The sequence below is a fragment of the Rhinolophus sinicus genome, linkage group LG10 (genome assembly GCF_036562045.2).
Source record: "Rhinolophus sinicus isolate RSC01 linkage group LG10, ASM3656204v1, whole genome shotgun sequence".
NCBI lineage: Eukaryota > Metazoa > Chordata > Mammalia > Chiroptera > Rhinolophidae > Rhinolophus > Rhinolophus sinicus.
In genome coordinates this window covers 43,026,730-43,052,835 of record NC_133759.1, presented here as the reverse complement: position 1 = coordinate 43,052,835, position 26,106 = coordinate 43,026,730, and the positions used below count along the sequence as shown (strand labels likewise).

Sequence of the window (26,106 nt, the reverse complement as noted above, 5' to 3'; positions counted from 1 at the left end):
AGTTGTGGAGGGTGCCGTTCAGCTTCAAGTTGTTGTCCTTTCAGTCTTAGTTGTGGAGGGCACAGGTCAGCTGCAGGTCCAGTTGCCGCTGCTAGTTGCAGGGGGCACAACCCACCATCCCTTGCGGGAGTTGAACCTGCAACCTTGTGGTTGAGAGGACGTGCTCCAATGAACTGAGCCATCTGGGAGCTCAGCGGCAGCTCAGCTCAAGGTGCCATGTTCAATCTTAGTTGCAGGGGGCACTGCCCACCATCCCTTGCGGGACTCGAGGAATTGAACCGGCAACCTTGTGGTTGAGAGCCCACTGGCCCACGTGGGAATCGAACCGGCAGCCTTCGGAGTTAGGAGCATGGAGCTCTAACTGCCTGAGCCACCGGGCCGCCCCCTCACCTTTATTTTTAAAAGACATTTTCACTAGGTATAATTATAGGCTGATTTTTTTCCTTCCAGCACTTCAAAGATGTTAATTTCTTATGGTTGGCTTATTTTTTGATAAGTTGGCTGACTTTATCCAGTCGCCTCTCAGTATCTGTGGGGTTGGTTCTAGGACCTGCTGTGGGTAACCAAAGTCTGCAGATGGCCGAGTCCTTTACACAACATGGTGTAGCAGCTGTGTAGAACCTGTATTAGCCCACAGGCTACAGCAGGGCAGGCCTACACATCATTCATGTGGGTTCAGCAGTGTTCAGTGGGTAGCAAATTCAAGTGCTGATTTTTGGAACTTTCTGGGATTTTTTTTTCTGAGTATTTTTTAATCCTCTGCTCTCCCAGGCAGCAGTGAGCTTTGGGCTGCATCCGCGGCCCCCATCTCTGCACTTCTCCTTTCCCCCCTCCCCTGTTCACGCTCCTTCAGATGTTTTGATGCGTGGATCTCTCAGGTGTGGTTGTGTATCGTGCAGGAATCTTTGGAGGCTGAGTGGGCTGGGCTGTGGCCTCTCTATCCTCACTTCAACTAAAGTAGTTCCACTTTCCCCCATTTTATGTATTATGATCTACGATTTCAAAATAGGTTTTGCTGCTGACAAAGGAAGGATGAGGAGCAGGTAGAATAAAGGTCCACACAGCTTCCTGAGGTGAGTGACTTGACCATTTTATTTTTTTTCCTTTTTCATGTGGTTTTATTATCTATATTTGTATTTGACCTTTTATTTTTATCTAAGTGTATGCGTATAAAAATCTGGTATGATCACCATCCCTACATTACAGCTGAGGCCCCCCACACCCCGTTCCTGATTCTGCTTTGAGAGCATTAACTTGGGAGTTGAGATGGACGGGGACCCGAACACTGGCTTTACCATGTGGCAGCGGACAACTCTGGACAGGCCTCTTACCGTCTATGCCGGTTCCTCAGTAAACGGGGGATAGATACCTGTTAAGTTTGCTGTGTTGCATAATGTGTGGAAGAGCCAGGTGTAGTGCCAGCTCACAGCTGGTCTCAGTAAATGGTAGCTGTTGTGACTGCTGACTCAGGTGCGGTCCCAGGGCCTCTGCTAAGGGGTGATACTTGGTTCAGGGTTAATTAGGACCAGCACCATGGTCTGCACTGCAGGCCCCCAGTCACAGACAGGGTCAATTAACGGGATGCATCAGGCTTCTTTTCTGGCCAGTCTCTTAACTCTTGGTATTTGGTTAATACTACCCTGCACGTGCATGGCATTTTAAGGGTCACCTGCATGCATTCGCTCATGTGAGTCTTGTAACCATTCTGTAGATCAGACGTTATTAGTCTCATTCCACCAAATGAGAGGCTGTGTACTGAGGCGAAGTGGCAGAGCCAGGGTTAAGGGCCCTGTAACTGAAAGCCAATCTAGCACCCCTTTTATAGTGCTCTGGATGGTACCTTCTGGATAAACCGAACCACAGGATGATGAATGACAGGCCAGCTCCGTGGGTGGGTTTAGTCGGCCAACAGGGACCGGAGTGTTGGTAAATGCTGCTCCGGCACAGTGACCAACAAGAGTCAAAAGGAGCTTTTTAGGGAGGATGATGTAGGGAGAATTATAAGCAATATGTTTAATTACTTTGGGGAAAAAACAACCCAAATAATGCCTGACCCCAAAAGGTACATAAAGATGGCCAAAAATATTTTAAAACAATAGATTTGAAGATCATTTGTAGTTTTCCCTCATAACATGAGCGCTTCCAACAGGACAGGAAATTACAAACCGTATCAAATCACGTTAAGGCAGATGATCAAGCTGGTTGCAGGTTTGGCTGCTCCTGGGCAAGTTATCTTGTTGGAGCTGGGAGCACGTCCTCCCGGCTCTCTGGTCAGTTTGCCCAGGAAGGGGCAGTCCTGGAGCTGGGAGACGGGGAGCCAGGCCCCAGCTGTCTTGTCACTGCTCATTCTGCTGGCCCTCTGGGACTGAAGCTGACACGGACCCCTGGCCCTTGTTGACATCGCTGATGCACACCCACTGCCCGTCCACGGACTCCTTCCACAGGGTCACCTGCAAGGCAGCGCACAGCCTATTACAGGTCAGCACATCTTCCCTCTGCTCTCATCGCAGTGGGTCCCCTAATGAGGGCCAGGACCCCCATCAAGAACTATGGCTCACAGGGCTGGCCCGGTGGCTCATGCAGTTAGAGCTCCATGCTCCTAACGCCGAGGGCTGCCGGTTCGATTCCCACATGGGCCAGTGGGCTCTCAACCACAAGGTTGCCGGTTCGACTCCTCCAGTCCCGCAAGGGATGGTGGGCTCTGCCCCCTGCAACTAAGATTAAACACGGCACCTTGAGGTGAGATGCCGCTGAGCTTCCGGATAGCTCAGTTGGTTGGAGGGTGTCCTCTCAACCACAAGGTTGCCGGTTCGATTCCTCGACTCCCACAAGGGATGGTGGGCTCCGCCCCCTGCAACTAACAATGACAACTGGACCTGGAGCTGAGCTGCGCCCTCCACAACTAAGACTGAAAGGACAATAACTTGACTTGGAAAAAGTCCTGGAAGTACACACTGTCCCCAATAAGTCCTGTTCCCCTTCTCCAATAAAATATTTTTAAAAACAAAACAAAACCAGGGCTCACAGCCTCGTAGGTGAACAGAGCACTTATCTTGGTTCCCCCATTGAAAACCCACCAAAAACAGAAGAAAAAAAATAAATATCTATAAAGTAAGGAAAGTGACATCACCAAGATGGTGACGGGTAGTTTCTGATGTCACTCCCCCTCAAAAGAACAACTACTCATGTGTAAGACACCACTGAGAGATGATGAGAATCCTAGAACATGAGAGTGAAGCTGAAACACCTGAGAGCAGGACAGACCGCATTAAAAAGACAAAAGGAAAGGCCACACGCTAACTGCACCACACCGCCCCCAGGCTGTAGCAGCACCATGCTGAACCAATGGCTCTTCTGGAGGGAAAAGAGAGCCCAGGGGTGATGTTCAACACCCCCTAAGTTGGGGGTTATTGCTTTGTGGGAGCTCCTACTCCGGTGGAGTTCAACCACTGGGAATCTGCTTGTGATGGAGGCGGGGTGGGGGAGCTTCCCACACAGCACTCAGATCTTGGCAGACCTACTTCTGACCTGCACAGTCCGACTAGCAGTCCCCACCAGCGGCTCTGCTCCTCTGTAGAACCAAGTCAAGGGCATAGTCTGACCAAGGAACTTGGTGGGGGTACAGATCCACCTAATCCAGGTCCCCAGATGAGGAGTTCTGCCCACCCTGGAGCCTGGTCGGCCCAGGCACGAAAGCTGAGTCCTAGCGCCACTGCTGCAGTGTGGCCCCTGAATGATGGGCTGGCAAGAACACCTAGAATCCATGTGTCCTACCAACCCTGTAGCTGAGAAGATGGGTGGGCAGAGCTGGCTGCCTCCAGAGCAAAGCCAGCAGCCCTCTTTGGCCAGAGAACTTGGGGCAAAAATCAGCTTGAGTCAAAGTCACAAAAGAGCATTAGCGGCCTTACAGCTGCTTTTACTGCTGAGCCCAGGAAGGAAAACTAATTCGCAGCCCCACTTAGTGCTGAATACAGCCTTCAGACCAACCAGGGAACCTTACCAGAACAAACAGGAAGCTGGGTATCCCACCCAACAGCCCTGCTTATAGTGGCACTGGAACACAAAGCACAGACCATGGCTTTTCCTGTCTGCAGAGCAAAACCAGTGTCCTTACCTGACCAAGATATTCAATGCACAGTCTTGCCTGATTTGCATCCCCAAATGAGCTCTGGGTGCCGTCCCATTGCCTTGCCAGGGCAGGGAAGCTAATTCATAGCCCTGTCTACTGCTAAGGAGAGTATCCAGTCCCAACCATCTAGTAAGCATGACCAGAGAATCCAGGCAACCATGAAGCCCATTCTACAGACTTACTTGGGGAGGGAACCAACCTAGCCCCAAGCTCAAAGAGTAGCTGTGCCCAAAGACAGAACCTAATGGCAATCCCCACTTGCCCAAGAACATTATCAGCAGACGTGTCCAGAAACCTTAAACTGAGCTAGCTGGTAAAGAGCTGTCTCTGCCAAAGTGAACCTGTAAAGCCTGGAAGAGAAAACCACTTACTCAAATGTGCAGATATCAACACAGGGTATCACGGATCATGAAAAACCAGGTAACTATGAAACCACCGAAGGAAACTAATAAAGCTCTAGGAACTGATACTAAAAAAATGGAGATCTATGAACTATCAGATAAAGAATTCAGAATAATCCTCTTAAAGTTTAGTGAACTACAACACACCAAATAAAATTTAAAAAATTTTAAATCAGAAAAAGACAGAAGTTACATACAAGGGAACGCTTGTGAGACTAATGGCAGATTTCTCAACAGACACTTTCCAGGCCAGAAGAGAATGGGATGTCTTATTCAAAGTACTGAAAGAAAAGAACTGTCAACAAGAATACTATACCCGGTGAAGCTAGCTGGCCTTCAGAAATGAAGGAGGGATAGGCTTTTCAGACAACCAAAACCTGAGGGAATTTATCACCACTAGATGGGCCTTACAAGAAATGTTAATGGGAATTCTTTGAGTGGAAATACAAGGACCCCAATTAACATCATACAGAGGAAGGCAGTGTAATACTCACTGGTAATGGTAATCATGGTGTGTAATTATACTAGTTTAAAAGTTAAAAAACATAGTAAGCTATAACTGTAGTAATTTAATATCAGTTATACAATGTTAAAAATATGTAAACTAATATCAATAATCTAAAATGTGAGGGGGAGAAGTAAAAGTGTAAAGCTTAGGAATGCTATTGAAGTTGTTATTAGTTTAAAACAGGGTGTTATAATTTTAAGATGTTTATGTAAGCATTATAAAAATACAAAAATAGATAAGAAACAAGGAACAATGTATCTACCAGACAACCAGAAAACAAGAAAAGGGCAACAGTAAGTCCATACTTATCAGTAATTACTTTAAATGTAAATGGATTAAAATTTCCAATCAAAAGACATAAAATGGCTGAATGGAAGAAAAAAACAAGGTCCAATGATACGCTGCCTATAAGAGACTCACTTTAGCTTGAAAGATACACAGAGACTGAGAGTGAAAGAGCAGAAAAAGATATTTCAAGCAAATGGTAACAACACCAACAACAAAAAAGGGATAGCTATACTTACATCAGATAAAACAGTCTTTAAATTAAAACTGATAAAGAGACAAAGATAATTACATAATGATAAAGGAATTAATACATCAAGAAGATTAACAATTGTAAATATTTATATACCCAACATGTGAACACCTAAATACATAAAGCAAAAACAGTAAAAAATAGAAATAATCAGCAATACAGTAATAGTTGGGGACTTTAATACCACACTCTCAACAATGGATAAATCATCCAAACAGAGAATTGATAAACAGCAGACCTGAACAACACTACAGACCAAATGGACATAAAAGACATAAACAAAATGTTCTGACAACAGCAGAATACACATTCCTCTCAAGTATACACGGAACAATTTTTTTTCAGGATAGACCATATGTTAGGCCACAAAACAAGTCTTAGCTAATTCAAGATTAGAGTCACATTAACTATCTTCTCTGACTACAATGATATGCAACTAGAAGTCAGTAACAAGAAAAAAACTGAAAAACTCACAAATATTTGGAAATTAAACAACAGTCACCCCTTATTAACAAATGGATCAAAGAAGAAATAAAGTATCTTGAGACAAATAAAAGGGAAAACACAACACACCAAAAGTTATGGGATGCAGCAAAAGCAGTTTCATGAGGGAAATTCACAGCAATAAACATCTACATTAAGATGCAAGAAAGATCCCAAATAACCTAACTCTACGTCTTAAAGAACATGAAAAAGAAAAAACTGAGCCAAAGTCAGAAGGGATGAAATATTAAAGATTAGAGCAGAAATAAATGAAACAGAAAACATTAACAAAAGTAAGAGCTGGTTCTTTGAAAAGATAAACAAAATTGACAAATTTTTAGCTAGACTAACCAAAGAAAAAAGTAAACTGAACAACCTAGAAATGGAAAAATTCTTAGGCACACACAAACCACCAAGACAATCAATAAGAAATAGAAAGTGTGAATAGACCAATTACTAGTAAGGAGATTAAATCAGTGATCAAAAATCTCCAGTGAAGGGGGCCAGCCTGGTGGCTCAGGCGATTAGAGCTCCATGCTCTTAACTCTGAAGGCTGTTGGTTCGATTCCCACATGGGCCAGTGGGCTCTCAACCACAAAGTTGCCGGTTCAATTCCTCGAGTCCTGCAAGGGATGGTGGGCTCCGCCCTCTGCAACTAAGATTGAACACAGCACCTTGAGCTGAGCTGCTGCTTAGCTCCTGGATGGCTCAGTTGGTTGGAACGCATCCTCTCAACCACAAGGTTGCCAGTTCGATTCCTCGAGTCCCGCAAGGGATGGTGGGCTGCGCCCCCTACAACTAGCAATGGCAACTGGACCTAGAGCTGAGCGGCGCCCTCCACAACTGAGATTGAAAGGACAACAACTTGACTTGGAAAAATAAAAAAAGTCCTGGAAGTACACACTGTTTCCCAATAAAGTCCTAAAAAAAAAAAAGAAGAAACTGATACTTTAAAAATCTCCAGTGAAGAAAAGCCCAGGCTCTACTGGTAAATTTTACCAAACATTTAAAGAACAATTAATGCCAATCCTTCCCAAACTCTTTTACAAATTGAAGTGGAGGAAACACAAACTCATTTTATGAGGCCATCATTAATTACACTTATACCAAAGCCAGAAAACTACAGTACAATCTCTCTCATAAATATTGATGCAGAACTTCTCAATAAAATACTAGCAAGAGGAATTCAGCAGCACATTAAAAGGATCATTCACCATGATCAAGTGGGATTCATATTTGGGAAGCAAGGATGGTTCAACACATACAAATCAATCAGTGTGATACATCAACATTAATAGAATAAAAGAAAAAAATCATGATCATCTTAATAGATGCTGAAAAAACATTTGACAAAATTCCACACTGCTTCATGGTAAAAACTTAACAAAATTCGGTACAGAAGGAACATATCTCAACACAATAAAAAGCTACGTATGACAAACCCACAGCTAGCAACACACTCACTGGTGAAAGGCTGCAAGCTTTGCCTGAGGATCAGAACAAGGGCGCCCCCTCTTACCTTGAACACAGTACTGAACGCCCTCGCCAGAGCAATCAGGCAAGAAACAGGACAAAAATGGCATCAGTATTGAAAAGTAGAATTGTCTGTATTTGCCGATGACATGATTTCATGTATAGAACATTCTCAAGACTCCTCCAAAAAACTGAGATCTAATCAAGGAATCCAGCAAAGTTGCAGGATACAAAATTATACAAATCACTAGCATTTCTCTACACTAGCAACAAATTATTTGAAACGAAATAAAAGAGATACCATTTACATCAGCATCAAAAACAATAAAATACTGGAGAGAGGGGAAGATTTTAGAAAGAAAGGAGCACTCGTCTAGGGCTGCACCCCCATGAGGCTCTAAACTGAGTAAACTCCACCCCGAGGCTGGTGGTTACAACATATGCAGCTACCTCGAGTCTTTCACTGCTTGGCTGCACACGTTGGTACAAGACTTGAACTTTTAAAAAAACATAAATGGTGTCAGATTTCTGGTCAAGATGATGGAGCAGGTAAATGCTGTGCTTTCCTTCTCTCATGAACACATCAAAATTACAACAAGGTTGCTGGTTCAATTCCCACATGGGATGGTGGGCTGTGTCCCCTGCAACTAAGATTGAAAATAGCGACTGGACTTGGAGCTGAGCTGCGCCCTCCACGACTAAATTGAAGGACGACGACTTGGAGCTGATGGGCCCTGGAGACACACACTGTTCCCCAATATTCCCCAATTAAACAAAAAAAAAACCCTAGACCAGATGACTTCATAGTTGAATGCTACCAAACAGTCAAAGAAGAATTAATACCTATCCTTCTTAAACTATTCCAAAAAACTGAACAAAGTTGAAGGTATCACACTACCTGATATCAAACTACACTACAAGGCTATAATAATCAGTGTGGTACTGGCATAAAACACACAGATAAACGGACAGGAACAGACAGCCCAGAAAAAGACCCACATGTATATGGTCAATTAATCTATGACAAAGGAGGCAGGGGTATACAATGGAATAAAGAGTCTGTTCAATAAGTGGTGCTGGGAAACTGGACAGATACATGCAAAAAAATGAAATTGAACCACTTTCTTACACTAGATGCGTACACAAACATAAATTCAAAATGGATTAAAACTTTAAATGTTAAGTCCAGGAACTATAAAACTCCTAGAAGAAAACATAGGCAGTAAACTCTTTGACCTCAGTCTTAGCAATATCTTTTTGAATATGTCTTCTTGGGCAAGGGTAACAACAGAAAAAAAAAAGGGACTACGTTAAACTAAAATGTTTTTGTACAGAAAAGGAAACTGTCAAAAAAATGAAAAGACAACCTACTAAAAGGGAGAAGATATTTGCAAATGATACATCCAATAAGGGGTTAATATGCAAACTATATAAAGAACTCATACAACTTAACACCAAAAAACAAACAATCCAATTAAAAAATGGGCAGAGGACCTTAACAGACATTTCTCCAAAGAGGACATACAGATGGTCAACAGACATATGAAAAGATGCTGAACATCACTAATAATCAGGGAAATGCAAATTAAAACCTCAATGAGTTATCACCTCACACCTGTCAGAATGGCTATCATCAATAAATCAACAAACTTGTTAGGAGTGCCTAACAAGTGTTGGCGAGGATGTGGAGAAAAGGGAACCCTTGTGCACTATTGGTGAGACTGTAAATTGGTGCAGCCACTATGTAAAATTGTATGGAGATTCCTCAAAAAATTAAAAATAGAAATACCTTATGATCCATCAATTCCAACTCCTGGTTATTTATCCAAAGAAATCCAAAACACTAATTCGAAAAGATATATGCACCCCTCCTTCACTGCAGCATTATTTACAATAGCCAAGATACGGAAGCAACCTAAGTGTCCACTGATCGATCAAAGGATAAAGAATATTGGTACATATATACAGTGGAATATTACTGAGCCATAAAGAAGGAAATCTTGCCATTTGTGACAACATGGATGGATCTACTTGGTATTATGCTAAATGAAATAAGTCAGACAGAGAAAGACAAATACAATATGATTTCACTTATATATGGAATTAAAAAAATAAACAAACAAACAACAGAAACAAACTCATAGATTCAGAGAACAAATACATGGTTGCCAGGTGAGGGGGGTTTTAGGGGAGGGGTAGAAAAGGTGAAGGGAATTCAGAAGTAACAATTGCCAGTTATAAATACAGTCATGGAGATGTAAAGTACACTACAGGGAATATAGTCAATAATATTGTAATAAATATGCATGGTATCAGGTGGGTACGAGATTTATCGGAGTGATCATTTTCTAAGTTACATAAACATCCAATCCTTACTTGTACACCTGAAACTAATGTGATATTATATGTCAACTGTAATTCAAAAACAACAACAAACAAACCAGATGAATGGAGAAATAGAATATGTTACAATGGAAAATTGTTTAGCCTTATAAAAGAAGGAAACTGACACGTGCTACAACATAGATGAGGACAGTATGCTAAGTGAAACAAGCCAGTCACAAAAAGACAAATGCTGTATGATGCCACTTCTATGAGGTTGCTAGCATCATCAAATTCCTAGAGACAGAAAGTAAAATGGTGGTTGCCAAGGGCTGGGAGAGGGGAACCTGGTATTTTTGTTTAATGGGAACAGAGTTTCAGTTTGGGAAGATGAAAACAGAGATGGATGGATGGTGATGATTGCACAACAGTATGAATGGACTTAACGCTACTCAACTATATCCTTAAAAATGGTTAAGCTGGTCAATTTTATATGTATGTTACCACAATTTAAAAAATCAAGAAAGCTGCCTGCAGAAAGGAAGAACAAGCTGCTGCCTGTCCAGCTGGCTTCTTCTCAGGCAAAAGGTCCCTAACTTTGTGGTAAGTTTCAAATGCAGTGGTCATGCTTTTTCAAGTTCATTTGCGCTGCTGCTCTCCTGCCCTGTGCTGGTTTTGTTTTACTAAGTTTGCCAGGAGTCACTCTGGCTCCATGACCCTACCTTTGTATGGCTCATAGCACAGCAGGACAAGGCTTACAGGGGTGCCTAATAAGTACTCATGAACTGTACTGATTTTCTTCTTGTAAAAGCGGGACGTATTACCTCTGCAGGTGGGGGAATGAGATTGAAGGATGTAATTAAGACATGTGCTCAAAACGCAGTCCTCATGAAGGTTCCCCACAGCCTGCTGTTAGATGGGAAATTCAATCGTGCTCTCCAGTGGGCAAAGACACAGAGGGACCCGCCCACCAGGTTAGGGAAATGGGGTGTACCTTATTATCTCCACCCGAGACAGCCAGGATGTTGGCTGTGATGGACCAGCTCACGTGCCACACGACATCATTGAACTTGTGCAGTAGTTTGGGGGACCATGTATTGCTTGAGGCATCGTCACAGGTCCAGATGAACACACGACCATCCTGGGAAAAGACAGGAGTCAGGAGATGAGGGCAGGGCTCCTGCATTGGTGAAACTCTCCTAATCTGCAGCCACGTTGGACTTTTGCAGGAATTGGGTAGGGGATTTAGTACAAAGCATAGCCAAGGACCTCTGGGGTATCCACAGCTTTGATAGCCAAATTCCAGCCCAGTACCCTTGTTTTCATTCCTTTACCCCAAGAATACACTTTAAATATGTCAAGTGTCTCCCAGGTTCCTTTCCTCATATTGGTTTCAGGTATGTACTTTGTAATGCTAACTCAAATATTCTCTGGGCTTTTCCTCATGTCTGCCAAGTCACTTCCTTGTTTCAGCTCCCTCTAACTCTGTCTATACTTTCTCAACTGAATGGGTATGGCTGTCTAAAAACCAAGCTCAGAGAATGAGAAGGGAGGAAAAAAACACTCTCAAATGTAGGACCAAACAAAACAAGCTCAAGTGATGCAGAAGGCCTGGCTTAACTCTTGCCTCCAGTGTTGGCAGCGTATCAGTAAACGCTCGCCCTTGGCCTTTCTCTTGTGATCTGCCTAGGAAGAAAGGATAGGAGATGTGTCCAAGGTCTCCGAATTTCCTTGCCCTGGTCCTTGCGTGGGAACACATGCTCAGAATTGCACCTGTGCACCACTATTCCCTACTCACACCAGGGGCAGGAGGGGAAATGGTGCTGAACTTGGCCTTGCTCTTGGCTTAGTGGAGATAAGCCATTTGTGGCTTCTGTTCAAGAGTTCACTACATGATGACTTGGTTCCACACGCTCCCCTGTTTGCACTGGTCTAAAGGTGCCTGTTGCCCTGCCTTTACCTTTCTAGGACTTTTTCCTAAGGAGGCTGTAAGGGCTAATGAGACTTACTGCGAGATTAAATAACACGGGACACTCATGGGCCTGAGCTGACCTGGGAGCAGCTGGCGATGGTGCTGGTGGGCAGGCCGATGGAGGGGGCCCAGGCCACGTCTCGAACCCAGTCACTGTGTGCTTCCAGCTTCTGTTCCTCCTTCCACTGGCCATCCTCCTCCTCCCTAATAGAGGGAAAACCCAACAGGTAGAACTAGGTGCCTCTCCCACACCTCCATTCCTTCCCACTCCCATAGGCTCCACAGGGCCCAAGAAGCTCTTCCATCTTTCTGACTTTATTCACGGAACCTATAGAGTTGTCTTCAGTTCACCAGCTTTAACACTCTCTCCACAGCCAAGTCAGCTCTAGCGGTTAGTAACTAGGTGATGAGTAAAAGTGCTTGAGCAAGTTTTTTTTTTTTTTAAAAAAGGATGTCCTCTGATTGATTGAAAACAGTATTCTCTGGGCAGGAGGGGAAAGGTGATCCTGTTTCTTGTGAACTGTGGCTGTGACATGGTAGGCAGGGTAGACGGTATGAAGTGTCCCCTTGAGAAGACTACCAATCCCACTTACTTCCATAGCTTGATGAGGTTGTCACAGCCGCCGGAGGCAAACTTCTTGATGTAGTTGGGCTTCTGTCCCGACGGCTGGTCTATGAGGCTTCCAGGTACAACAGCAGGGGCCCAGCTGACGGCGTTGCAGCCAATCTGTAAGGAGAGGGCCTTGTGGTGACTCTGCCCTTTTGCTTTGCAATAGAACAGTTTCAGCAGACCACAGGCTGCTGCTCGTGTCCTCTCCAATCCTCAGGACTGAATCTGTAGGACAGTTCTTTTGATGGATTAAGGATTAGCTACTCATAGTTCCCTTTAAGGATTCCTAACAGTGCGTGTATTTCTCAGCAATATTCATTTAAAATAGGAATCAGGGACTCTCACGAATTTAAGAAACAACATTTTTCAAACATATGAAGGAAGGGCACAGATTCAGAAAACCACACACAGTAAATACACTGCTTAACCAATTATTGTGCAGCACTCTTACACCTGCGACCAGGTCAAGAAATAACACTGCCACTTCCCTAGGAAGCCCTGTCATCACGTCCTACGGGAATCACAGCCCCTCCCTGTGAGTAACCATTGTCCTGGCTTCTTTCTTTTCCTGCTTTAGTTTTGTCACCCAAATGGACATCCCTAGACACTACAGTTCAGTCTTGCCATTTAAGCATTCTTTCCGGATTTTTTTTTTTCATCTTCTAATTTATAGATTCCTCCTCTGATCCTTTTTTTCCCTCACAATTTTTTTGTTGAAGACTCAGAGTCATCTGCCCTGTAGTCCATCAGGCTGGTTCTGCTGTCACATACTCAGTTCAACATGTTCCTCTGAATTCCTGAAAATGCCAGCTAGATCGAAGACTGGATCAGAATCAGGTTTGATCCCTTTGCCAAGACTACATGTGGTGGTGTGTTTTTTCATTAGGAGGCACATGTCAGATTGTCTATGTTATTAGCACCTGTTGATAATTTATGCCTCTCTTAATTCACTAAGTGTTACAAAATGGTAATAATGTAATTCTACTCATTTCTTTGTCATTTATTACATGGAATACTCTAGATAGGGGCAATTGCCCTCATTAATATTTGGTTCCCCAGAGGTACAGATCAGATAGGAAAGGAAGGATATGCTTGATTCTGAACTAGTTCAGTCATTCTCCAAAGATGACTGATTTCTCTCTTTGAAATATCATTATGAACTCATTAATTTAAGCATATTTGATGGGTTTCGGTTCACTTCAATTATTCTCATTTTTGACACTCAAACTTTGGCAGTGTGAGCCTGTTCAAGTTGGCTCCTTTGACATAACCCTAGTATGTCAAAGTAACGTCTTTGATAATTTTTCTATCTGGTATGACAAGATGTTCTAAGCTCATCTTGTACATTTCCTGCCTCAGACCTGGAATCAGCCATTTCCTCAAGAGCTCTGGTTTCTTTTAGTGAAAAACTGTATTCAAGACTGCAGTCTGGTTCTGGTGCTAGGGATACTGCCACATTATTATTTATTTTATCTTATTTCACAGAACAGTCTCAGAATAATAGTATTGCCAATGGTTATTAAAAGCACTTAATAAAGTGTTTGCAATGCTCTTCCCATTCTCCCCCTTGCCACCCGTTTTTCTGTTTGATTTTCTTTGCGTCAGGGAGGAGGTGTTTGTGTGAATGGTGAAAACATTAAAAAATTTGAATCTGCAGCGGCTGGTGTGCCACACTGTTTTTAAGTTACTCTATCTACCTTAGCAGAGCACGTGGCCAGTGCATCCTATACTCTGCCTTCTAACTCTCATTTAGTCTTTTCTGTGGTGCATTTTATATTTATTCATTCACTAGTTTCAAGTGTATAAAACATAATGATTAGACATTTACACACCTCACAAAGTGATAACCCCAACAAGTCTGGTACCATCTGACACCGTACATAGCTATTACAATACCAGTGACTATATTCCCTATGCTGTACTTTACGTCCTATGACTATACCCATTTAGTGTTAGTTCTCTACAGTTAACTGTGTATTTACACAGGCATCCCTTGGAGATAGTGTGGTGTGGTTCCAGACCACCACTATAAAGTGAGGAGCGCAATAAAGCGAGTCTCATCTTTTTGCTGGTGGAGGGTCCTCTTGCCTTCAATTCATAAAAAAAAAAAAAGGCATTACCAGTTAAGTTAAATAAAATGAGATAGGCCTGTGTAAATGTATTTCTAGTCATTTTTGTTGTCTGAAGCTTATTCTCCAGTAGATACCCTAGGAAGGGCTCATGACAACAATAGCCCTTGAGTTCTTGCATACCAATAACTGTTTGTTATATTCCAAAATCAAAATTTAAAAACAGCTTTGAGGTATAATTGGCATTAACTGCACATAAAGTACAGAATTTAATGAACTTTGACGTAGGTATACCCTGTAAATCAAGATAACAAACAAATCTCAAAGTGCTGAAAGAAAAAATCTTCCAACAAATATTCCACCTGGCAAAGTTATCAATCAGAATTGGCCAATATCTCCAATGAACACAGATGCATAAATCCTCAACAAAGTATTATAAAACCGAATTCAACAATACTCGACGAGGGTACTACATCATGATCAAGTGAGATTTAGTCCAAGGATGCAAGGATGGTTTAACATCCACCTTGATGTAACATCAAGAAGATACATCAAATTAACAAAATGAAGGCCAAAAATCACATGCTCATCTCAATAGATACAGAAAAGGCATTTGATAAAATTCAACATCCATTTATGATGAAAACTTGCAACAAAGTGGGTATAGAGGGAATGTACCTCAACATACTAAAGGCCACATATGACAAGCCCACAGCTAACATCAAATTCAACAGTGAACAGCTGAAAGCTTGTCTCCAAGATAAGAAACAAGACAAGGATGCCCACTCTCACCACTTTTATTCAACACAGAATTATTGAAAGTCCCAACCAGATCAATTAGGCAAGAAAAAGAAGTAACAGGCATCCAAATTGGAAAGGAAGAAGTAAAACTGTCATGATTTACAGATGACATTATATATAGGAAACCCTCGACTCCACCAAAAAATATTTTAGAATTAACAAATTCAGTAAAGTTGCAGGACACAAAATCAACATACAAAACATTTTGCATTTCTATACACAAAATTAAGAACTATCAGAAAAAGAAATTTTTAAAAAATCCCATTTACAGCTGCATCAATAAGAATAAAATACTCAGGAATTAACTTAACCCAGGAAGTGAATGGACAGTACCTGAAAACTATCAGATAATGATGAAAAAAATTAAAGAAGATACAAATAAATGGAAAGATATTCCATTCTCATGAATTGAAAGAATTAATATTGTTAAAATGCCCATACTAAGCCAAAGCAATCTACAGAGTCAATGCAATCCTTGTCAACATTCCAATGGCATTTTTCAAATAGAAAAAAAAAATCCTAAAATTTGTACAGAACCATGAAAGACCCCAAATATCCAAAGCAATCTTGAGAAAGAAGAACAAAGCTGGCAGCACCAAGCTCCCTGATTTCAAACTATATTATAAAGCCAGTGATTAAAACAGTATGGTAAAGGCATAAAAACAGACACATAGATCAATGAAGACACATAGAATACAGATTGCAGAAATAAACCCATGCCTATATGGTCAATTAATTTATGACAAAAGAACCAAGAAGATACAATGGGGAAAGGACAGTCTTCAATAAATGGTGTTGGAAAAACTGTACAGCCAAATGCAAAAGAATGCAACTCAACTACTATCTTACATCATACACAAAAATGAACTCAAAATGGATTAAAGACTTGAATGTAAGACCTGAAACCATAAAACTCCTGGAAGAAAACAGATGGTAAACTCCATGATATTAGTCTTGGCCATGATTTTCTATATCTGACTCCAAAAGCAAAGGCAACAAAAGCAATAATAAAGAAATGGGACTACATCAAATTGAAACACTTCTGCACAGCAAAGAAAATCATCAATAAAATAAGGCAACCTACAGGAGAAAATATTTGCAAATCGTATATAAGGGGTTAATATCCAAAATATAAAATAACTATATAACTCAAGGAAAGAAACAAACTGATTTAAAAATGGGCAGAGGATCTAAATAGATATTTTCCCAAAGACATAAAGATGGTCAACAAGTACATGAAAATATAGTCAACAACAGTAATCATCAAGGAAATGTAAATCTAAGCCACAGTAAGATACCACCTCACATCTGGTAGAATTGCTATCATCAAAAAAAACAGAAATAACAAATGTTGTTGAGTATATGGAGAAAGGGAACCCTTGTACTCTTGGTGGGAATGTAAATTGGTGCAGCCTCTATGGAAAACAGTATGAAGTTCATCAAAAAATTAAAAATAAGACTATTATATGACACAGCAATCCCACTTTTGGGTATTTACCCTGTTTCCCTGAAAATAAGACCTAGCTGGACAATCAGCTCTCATGGGTCTTTTGGAGCAAAAATTAATATAAGACATGGTATTGTATTGTATGTTATGTTATATTATTACATTATACCCAGTCTTATATCATAGTAAAATAAGACCGGGTCTTATATTAATTTTTGCTCCGAAAGACGCATTAGAGCTGATTGTCTGGCTAGGTCTTATTTTCAGGGAAACACGGTATCTGAACAAAACAAAAACTAATTCAAAAAGCTATATGCACTCCATGTTACTACACTTGATCTTAGCCAAAAGGCCGAGAAGCGATAACACTCCATGTTCAATGTATTATTTACAACAGCCCAGCTATGGAAACAACCTAAGTGTCCAACGATGGATGGATGAATGCATAAAGAAGATGTAGTATATATATACAATGAAACACTATTCAGACATAATAAAGAATGAAATCTTGTCACTAGAGTCAACACAGATGGACCCTGAGGACATTATGCTAAATGAAATAAGTCAGACAGAAAGACAAATACTGTATGATCTCCTATGTGGAATGTAAAAAGAACTCAACCAACCAAACAAAAAACTCCCAAGTTCATAGATACAGAGAACAGATTGGTGGTTGCCAGAGGTAGGGGCGATGGGGATGGATGAAATGTATGAAGGGGCCAAAAGGTACAAACTTACGGTTATAAAATAAATAAGTACTGGGGGTGTAATGCACAGCATGGTGACTACAGTTAATAAAACTGTACTGTATATTTGAAAGTTGCTAAGAAAGTAGATCTTAAAAGTACTCACAAGAAAAAAATTTTTTTTTTTTTGATAACTAGGCATGGTGACAGATGTTAACTAGATTTACTGCAGTAATCATTTTTGCAACGTACATAAATATTGAATCGTGTTTGATACCTGAAACTAATATGTTATATGGCAATTATACCTCAATATAAAAAAATAAAGAGGTGATACAAAAATAAATAACGTGTTTTACTGAAAAAAATAGAGAACTAATATAGCCATCACTTCCCAAGTTTCCTCAGGTCCTTTTGTAATCTATCTCTCCACACCTCACCCCCTGCTCAACCCCCCACAAACTTGGCAACCACTGACCTGCTGTCTCTAAAAATCAGTTTGCTTTTCCTAGAATTTTACAACAGTGTAATCATAGTACATATATTTTTATCTGATTTTTTTTTCACTCAGCATAATGATTTTAAAATTCATTCGTGTGTATCAACAATCATTTCTTTTTATTACTAGGTAGCATTTCTATAGTATGGATACACCACAATTCATTGATACCACACCTGTTGATACACATGTGTATTACTTCCAGCTTTGGCAATTAAAGCTGCTATGAACTTTTGTGTACAAGTATGTGAACTTGAAAGCCAATTTTGCTGGTTATAAATCCTTGGCTCACAAGTTCTTTCCTAGAGTATGTGTTCTTTTTCTTATGCATGGATCACCGCTGTTGACAAGTCTGATGATAATCTAATTTTGTTTCTCTTGTAAGTCATCTGGCTGTTCTCCACTAGATGTGCAAAGGATTTTTTTCTTTAAAGGCCAATCACTTTACTAGAATTTTATCTTTTTGCTGGTGATTCTGGGTTGATGCTCTTAAGTGTAGGGTACTCTCTCAATATGTAGTAGTTTCAAATCTTTTTGTTTTTAAAGATAGTTTTCTTGAGCTAGTTTTTAGTATTTGTTCTGTTTTCTTCTTCAGGGATTTCTATTATTCACATGTTTGATCTTTGCCTGTCCAAACTTTGTTTCAGTATCTTTATCTCTTTATATTTTTTATCTTTAAAATTTTCCTCTTTTTCACTTAAGGCATTATCTGTTGTGTTTATTTGCTCTTGTAGTCCTATTTTAATTTTTATTTCTGAAATAAAGTTTTATTTTTAATTCTTTCCTGAGTTCTGTCATCTCATTTCTGACTTTTTCTCATTTTGATTTATGCTGTTTTCTCATGTCTTATATAACTTAAAAAATTGTTTTGAAATAGTGCATGATGGTTTGATTCTGTTTTATGGGCATGTCTTTCTTTCAATGCCTGTCAGGATGTTATTCTGTGTCTTCTTTTTCTTCTTATAAGGAAAACTTTGTATGTGATTTTAAATACTTTTCTATTATTTTTATGTGAACTTAGTTTTCCTGATGAAGGGAGGTTCCAGAAAGTCTTTCTAAGTTCAGAAGTCTCTGTTCTTATGTAGTGTTAACATATGTGATAGCTTGCTTTCGGGATTTCCTGGCTTGTTCCCCTTCCCCACTCTGGTCTATAGCCTCTCTTTCCTTTCTTTTTGTGTCCCTATCCAGCTCAATTTTGATTTCACTCCCAGTTTCTCCTCATGAGGGAAGCAAGCCCTGGTGGGTCATAAGGGACAAATTTCTTCACGCCCCTTTAAAAGTCTTTTTTATGGTGGGCCGCTGGCGTGATATAGTGCAAAACCCTTCCCAGTTAGTTCTCTAAAGAAGATACACAGATGGCCAATAAGCATGTGAAAAGGTGCCCAAGATCATCAGTCATTAGAGAAATCAAATCAAAACCACAATGAGACACCACTTCACACCCCTTGGAGAGCTATCATCAAAAAGACAAGTGTTGACAAGGCTGTGGAGAAATGGCAAGAATGTAAGATGCTGCAGTTAATTTGGAAAAGTTCAGCAGTACCTCAAAAAGGTAAGCACAGAGTTTCCATATGACTCAGCAATTACACTCCTAGGTGTAAACGCAAGAATATCTTCACATGAAAGCCTACACACGAATGTTCATAGCATTATTCATAATCGCTGAAAAAGTCCATCAACCGAGGAGTGAAGAGCTAAACAAAATTATTCACACAATGGAATACTATTCAGCCATAAAAGAAATGAAGCACTGATATATGCTGATATGGATGAACCCTGAAAACATGATAAGTGAAAGAAGCCAGTTACAAAAGACCACATATTGTATGATTCCATTCATAGGAAATGTCCAGAATAGGCAAATTTATAGACAGAAGGTAGATTACTGGTTCCCTAGGGCTGGGGATAGGATGGAATGAAGAGTGACAGCTAATGGGGTTTCTTTTCAGGGTGATAAGACAGTTCTGGAAATTAGCGGCAATAACTGTAAAACTTTATGAATACAGCAGGTCCTCAAATAATGTCATTTCATTCAATGTTGTTATAATGTTGATGAGGAAAAGAAATATTCCTGGTCAGGGCCACTGTCTGTGTGAAGTTTGCGCATTCTCCCCATGTCTGTGTGGACTTCCTCCCATCTCCCATCGATGTGCACGTTAGATTAACTGGCCTGGCCTGTCTAAAGTGTCCCCGTCTGAGCGAGTGCGGGTGTGTGTCAACATGCCCTGCGATGGAAGGGGGTCCTGTACACGGTGCAATACTGCCTCGTGGCCTGGGCTGCCGGGACAGGCTCTGGCAACCTGTGTCCGTGAACTAGAATAAGCGGGATGGAAAATAATTCTTGTTTTATTTAATCCTTCTTAAATGTATGTATAGTTCACATTTATTCTAATGTTTAATATTAGAAGTGTTTTGGGTCTTTATAAGTTTGTTGATGGTTTTGTGACAAGAATTATGCTGTAGGAACTTAACTCGTTTATATCAATTAGCCTAGGGTAAAACTGGTTTTGTTAAAAGCAGTTTTGCTTAAAGTTGCAGTTTTCAAGCACGTATCGAAAATGTTAAGTGAGCACTTACTGCATACTAAAAATGATGGAACTGTATACTTTAAAAAAGGGTGAATTTTATGGTTGCGTGAATTGTATCTTACTTTATCTTAAACTGGCCAGCTATGCTTGGCAGTGAATACCTGTTGGCTTTTTGGGGGGACACCGCAGGTCTGTTAGAAGGCACCCCTGTGCTTCCTTCTTCCTCCTGCTCCGATACCGATCGAATGCAGTCTTGGGGTTAGTGGTTCATTCCTCTCTACTTGTATTTTGGAGTTTGTGGAAGTGCCTTGTTACCCAATTCTGTTGTAAGTGTTGCTCATGAGGTTTCGGTTTTGCTACCTAGTTGTTGTGCTGGCTAATGCCGATGTGGAAAGATTGAAAAACTACGATGCCGCGCCTTGTTTTGCCAGAGCATCTAGCCTGTTCACTTGAAAGTTAGCCAGCAGATGGGGATCCCAGGGCCCCAAGTAACAAGACTCGGAGACAGGCTCCTTGGGCCTTGAGGACTGGGCAGACTGTGGCTCCCCTGAATTGGGGGGATACGGACTTCAGGTTTCCATCTGGGTAGATTTCAGAAGTGTCTGGGGCCATCAAAGCTGGAAGTGCTGTGTAGAGAGAAGGCACACAGTCTAGGGTTCTGACCCTGGCAGAGTGCCTTCTCCACGTCACTCACTTTTTCAGCACCTCACTTACCTCAACATAAAATGAGACGAGGACTGCTTACCTTGCAAATCTGTACACTTGTTAGTTTCTTCTTTCATTCGCGAACATTTGTAAGGATTCCATGACAAACAGCAGGGGGTCAAGAAATGTGAATTTGTCCCCTCACTGTCCATAGCGCTTTCTTGACTGTTTCAATCTTAATGTTCAATGACTGGAAGTACAGGAAACTGAATTCCTATGATGCTTTCTGTAACTCAGTACTGGGGGTCTCAGTGACTACCACAGGCACGTCAACTTGAGGTGTCTATATAGCAAAGGTGGCAGGTAGGCAGGCCACTGCTGCCACCTTGCCAGTGCCCTGGCTCTCCCCAACTTAGGAGCCTACAAGGAGGACCAGTGCTAAGAGGCTGGTGCTTCCCTGGATGCAGCCGGTCTGGCTTCAGAGCAGAGAGGCTCAAAGCTGCTCTACCAAGTGTGTCTGAGCAGCTGCCCCTGCCTTGGGCCACTGCACAGCGGTGACTCTGCTCCTGCCCCTCTAGGAGTCCAAAGGAGACACATGCCAAGTCAGCAGAGCTACCCTCTCCACGCAGGCCGGGTCTGCACTTACTGTGTGAGCGTTGTTGATCTTCTTCACTTCCCACTGGCCCTCCCCAGTGTAGGTCAGCAGGGAGATGGCCCCATCCGAACTGCCACAGGCCAGGATCAGGCCGTAGTCATGGGGCGCCCAGCACACAGAGTTTACTGCAGGAAGGAGGGAGGCACAGTGAGCAGACTTTGATTTTCCAGATTTACTATGTTACTAAATTTCTAGAAAAAAAACTGCAGGGATCACAAGGGGGACGTTTGATAATAATCTGAATAAAGGCCAATATTTAAAACGAATAATCTTAAAAAACAACAACAAGAAACTAAAACTGTACTGTCTTTGCTTTTCTCATTTGACTTTGGACTGGCTTTAGGTCTTAGGGCCTTACCTCCCCGTGGACAGACCAACAGAAAAGCCAACCAAAGCCCAAGGGACAAAGAGGAAGCATCACAAGGGGAAGGGAAGCAGAGCGTTGGCCAGGACAGAGGCCGCTCCCACCCAAGGGCCCCACGCCGTCCTCTCCTGCCACGCAGTGTACCTGAGGAGTCGTGCCCTGTATGCTCATGTGTCTTCTCCCAGGTGCCGTTTTCCTCTTTCCAGATAATGACTTTCCGGTCATAGGAGCAGGATGCCAGGATATTGCCATACATGGGGTGGGCCCAGGCCACCTGCCACACAGGACCCTCGTGACTGCAGGAGAGGACCAGAGGCTGCTCAGATGGGCCCGAGGAATCGAGTCGTGCTGTCAGCCACTCTTTGCACAGAACCGAATGGCTGCCTCGGCAGGCAGACGGCATCTCAGGACAGAACTGCCCAAGGATTTCAAAAGGGAGAGTCATAGAATGTCACTGCCAACAGGGACCTTCATGGAGCAGTGAGGACGCTGAGGCTCAGAGGTCAGAGAGGCTTTGAAAGCAAGTCAGGACTCTAATAAGTGAGCCGATCGGTCCCGATCCAGCAGAATCCTCACCTGCCCCAGACGGCAGCCAGCACCATCTACAGCCACTGTCATCATCAGTCACTGATCAATCTAGGCTTTGTACCCACAAGTGCTACCTATCTGTAGAGCGCATCATTATTTATCCCTCCAGAAGGTCAACTTCTTGAGGAGGCAGTACCTGTTTCATTTTGATATTTTTCACTACTCTTTTGATTTGTTCAGAAGGCATCTCTTTCCTCTCTCCTGATTTTTATGCGTCCACACGATAAGGATTGTCTGAGCATGTAACCTGTGCTGGGCTTGGTACTGGGGCCATCTCTCGGTCCAGGGAAGGGTGGGCTACCTCATACCAGAGGTCGCTCAGCTTAGAGGTCATGGGCCGGGCTCTTTCATACCCACTCCCTATTCACCAGCTGCTTTACTTTTAGGCAAGGACCATCTTCTCTAAGGCTTAGTCTCTTGATGGAGACATCAATGAGACTTGTTTCCTACAGTGGTCACGAGGGGAAATTATTTGTGATAACTCATGGAGAGCTTAGTACAATGCCTGGTAGATGAAAGAAGAAAACACACAAACACCCAGTGACTGTCAGTTATTACCGCTGTTCCCTGTTCACTCCTTTACCCCGAGGCGACAGGCACTGTCTCCTCCTCCCTCTGGCTGAGACAATAGTACATTCCTCGTCCCTACAAAGGAGCTGCTAACGAAATTCTCAGTAGACTCAAATGTCCCACACCTAGTAGAGTTAGCCGAGGTAAAACAGAACGAGGGTGGAAGTTTATACCTCCAATATTTCCCATCTTTCAAGCATAACAAAAGCACAGAGCAGGGAGGGCTGAGTGACAGCGGACCTGCCCACCTCTGCCAATACTGGCAGCTAGGGGCCGCCTGACAGGGACAGTGGCATTTGGCTCCTCAGCACTCAGGAAGAGGGGAACTTCCAGGCCTGTCTCCCCAAATGCCCACTGACTTAGTTATCGGATTTTGCCGTGTATAATGCGCGCTTTGTTCCCAAATTTGTGAGGGAAAAATAAGGATGCGCATTATACATGGGTAACGTTAATTCCTTACCTATATAAATTAATGTTTTTAACTCTTTTATTTATGAAAGAGATTAGTAACGATATCCAGAAACTAGTAACGATATCCATGTGCAAAATAATACCCTGGAATACGATAATCAGTGTTGTTGAACTTAGGACGAACTTGCAGCAATGAAGAGTTCTTGGCCTTCTATTATGTGTAAATATCGGAAATTTGTTACCGATACATAAAATTTCTTGTACGTTGTATCTGTTCTTGGGTTTTGTAATTATTTGTTACGTAAAATTTCGTGTACCATAATATGTTAAAAAACAAATGCTAAAATTCCTTTATAACATTAAAAACAAGTACCTAAATGTAAACAAATAAAAATTTGAATTAAAACGAAAGATTTCTCCCCCTGGAGGTTAGGGCCAAAACTGTGGGTGTGCATTATACGTGGCAGCATATTATACACGGCAAACTACGGTATTTCTTCTTTAATTCAGTTAGCAAACATGTCCTGAGCGCCTACTTGTCAGGGGTTCTTAATCTTTCTTGCACAGTCTGGTAAAGATTATGGTCCCTTCTTAGAGTAATGGATAAAATGCACAGAGCTAGGATGAGAAAGAAACCCAGTTATATTGAAATATAGTCATCAAAATGTTAAAGAACAATTTATGATACAGTGACACACGTGCTTCTTTGTTAACACATTAACAAACTCCAGTGGTCTAATAACCACTTTAATTTCAAAGTAGTAACAAGCATGGATGCTATTTTGAGACAGCAATAATACAAATATAATGTGATAAGAAAATATCTGTGATTTCTACTGGTAACAAAGTGATAGGTAGTACTATGAACACCACTGTGGTTCCAGCCTACATCCGTAATTGAAAGAAATGCTCAATATCCGTGACTGAAATAAAGATAGGATTTTTTCCCCTGCCCCAGTTCAAGCCCTGAATTCTAGCCCCAGCACCTTTGGAGATCCATGGAACGTAGATTAAGAATCCCCAGTTATATGAAAGGCAGTTAACTGAGGGAAAGCAACAGAGATGTGGTCATAAAAATGAGAGCCAGGATCTCAAGAATCTCAGTAGCGAAAAGGGTAAATCAAACAGTTGTAAATACCTGCCGTAGGCAAACAGGCAGAATTATGGGATTTATATAATCACTATTACATTCTTACATGACCACTCTTGAGTGACACTTAGATCACGCTGGTTAAACTTGTTTTTTTTTAAAAAGGAAGTTTCCCACTTTGAAAAGTAGCAGTAGCTACGGAAGGCTTGCTGTCAGCATGCTCTACCTGGGAGCAGCATCACCCGCTCTTGAGGGTGAGAGGGTGAAGGCTCCCAGAAATAACCGACTCTGTTGTCCAAGGTCTTCTCTGGGTATTTGGGTGGCAGAGCTAGGATTCACTCCTGGATCCATCAACCTGGGATGTCTGCTTAGGGCAGCAGGCTGGCTGGGACACGGTGGCGTCTCTGCTAACTGCACTTTGGGTTGCTCTGATTGGCTCAGACTGTCCTGAAAAGCCCAACCATTCTCAGACCTTGCCCAGGGCTGGCCGCACTCACCCCCTGAGGTCTGCGATGAGGATCTGCCCTCCGTTGCGCACATCAAAGATTTTGACGGACCTGTCTGATGAGCAGGTAGCCAGGCGAGTACCATAGTAGTCCATCTGGGCATCGTGCTGCAAAGGGAGGACAGCTCAGGAAGCCTGATGGCTGGGGGGAGAGGTGTGGTGGGGCTGATGGCAGTGAGGGGAGCAGTCACTAGGACAGGGACTAGTTTGGACCGGAATCTACCTGAGACTAATCTAACCTCAAAGAATCATCACTATCAGACAGGAAGCTAGCATGTCAACATTCTTACTTCTCGACGGGCAATGTATTTCTGAAAGGGATAAGACAAACCATACCCCAGCTACTCTTAGACCCTTTACACACATGGGGAAGTCCTTTGCCACCCTGTTCTGCAGGGTGGATATTAGAGAACAGCTGGCGTAGCGTTTCCCTTCCTCCTCCTTCCTCAGTCCCCACCGTTCTGAGGCTCTGTGGGTTCCCAGGGGAGATTGCTGGAGGTTCAGCTCAGCCCTGGAACCCAGGCCTAATGCTGACCCAAAGGAGCAGGCCTCTGACTCCTACAGGCCCCGACCAGGTCCCTCACAATGCACATCTAACCTAGACATAGGGACCCATTCAGTGCGGGTTCCTTCCTCCACCCCAGCCCTCCACCTCTTTGTGGACCTCTGTTCCTGGGTTTTTACTTGACCTTTTTCCTAGTAGTGTGCCCAGCACTCTAGACTTTCCACTCCACTCATGCTTTAAATGTCGCTGGTCCCACCATTGATGAACTGACTTCCTGGATGCTGATTGGCCATCCAGACCCAGGCCT

The 26,106-nt window shown here is 42.3% G+C and overlaps 1 protein-coding gene and 1 pseudogene across 4 annotated transcripts in view; both read right to left on the bottom strand.

The window, feature by feature from the left end:
• Positions 1 to 1,069: 1,069 nt before the first annotated feature.
• SEC13 (SEC13 homolog, nuclear pore and COPII coat complex component) overlaps positions 1,070 to 26,106 on the bottom strand; it is a 29,386-nt gene continuing 4,349 nt past the window's right edge. For 2 of the 4 annotated variants that reach the window (XM_019732671.2, XM_074312994.1), the window contains 7 exons: positions 25,287 to 25,402; positions 22,275 to 22,426; positions 21,758 to 21,891; positions 12,420 to 12,553; positions 11,907 to 12,030; positions 10,849 to 10,995; positions 1,070 to 2,450 (listed from right to left, as the gene is read on the bottom strand). In XM_019732671.2, the coding sequence (XP_019588230.1) occupies positions 2,337 to 2,450; positions 10,849 to 10,995; positions 11,907 to 12,030; positions 12,420 to 12,553; positions 21,758 to 21,891; positions 22,275 to 22,426; positions 25,287 to 25,402 (921 nt within the window). In that variant the 3' untranslated portion in view covers positions 1,070 to 2,336. Of the gene's footprint in view, positions 2,470 to 10,848; positions 10,996 to 11,906; positions 12,031 to 12,419; positions 12,554 to 21,757; positions 21,892 to 22,274; positions 22,427 to 25,286; positions 25,403 to 26,106 lie in introns of all 4 variants that reach the window. The other 2 variants (XM_074312992.1, XM_074312993.1) reach the window with 1 other exon arrangement.
• On the bottom strand, positions 16,912 to 17,117 carry LOC141567424 (U2 spliceosomal RNA; annotated as a pseudogene).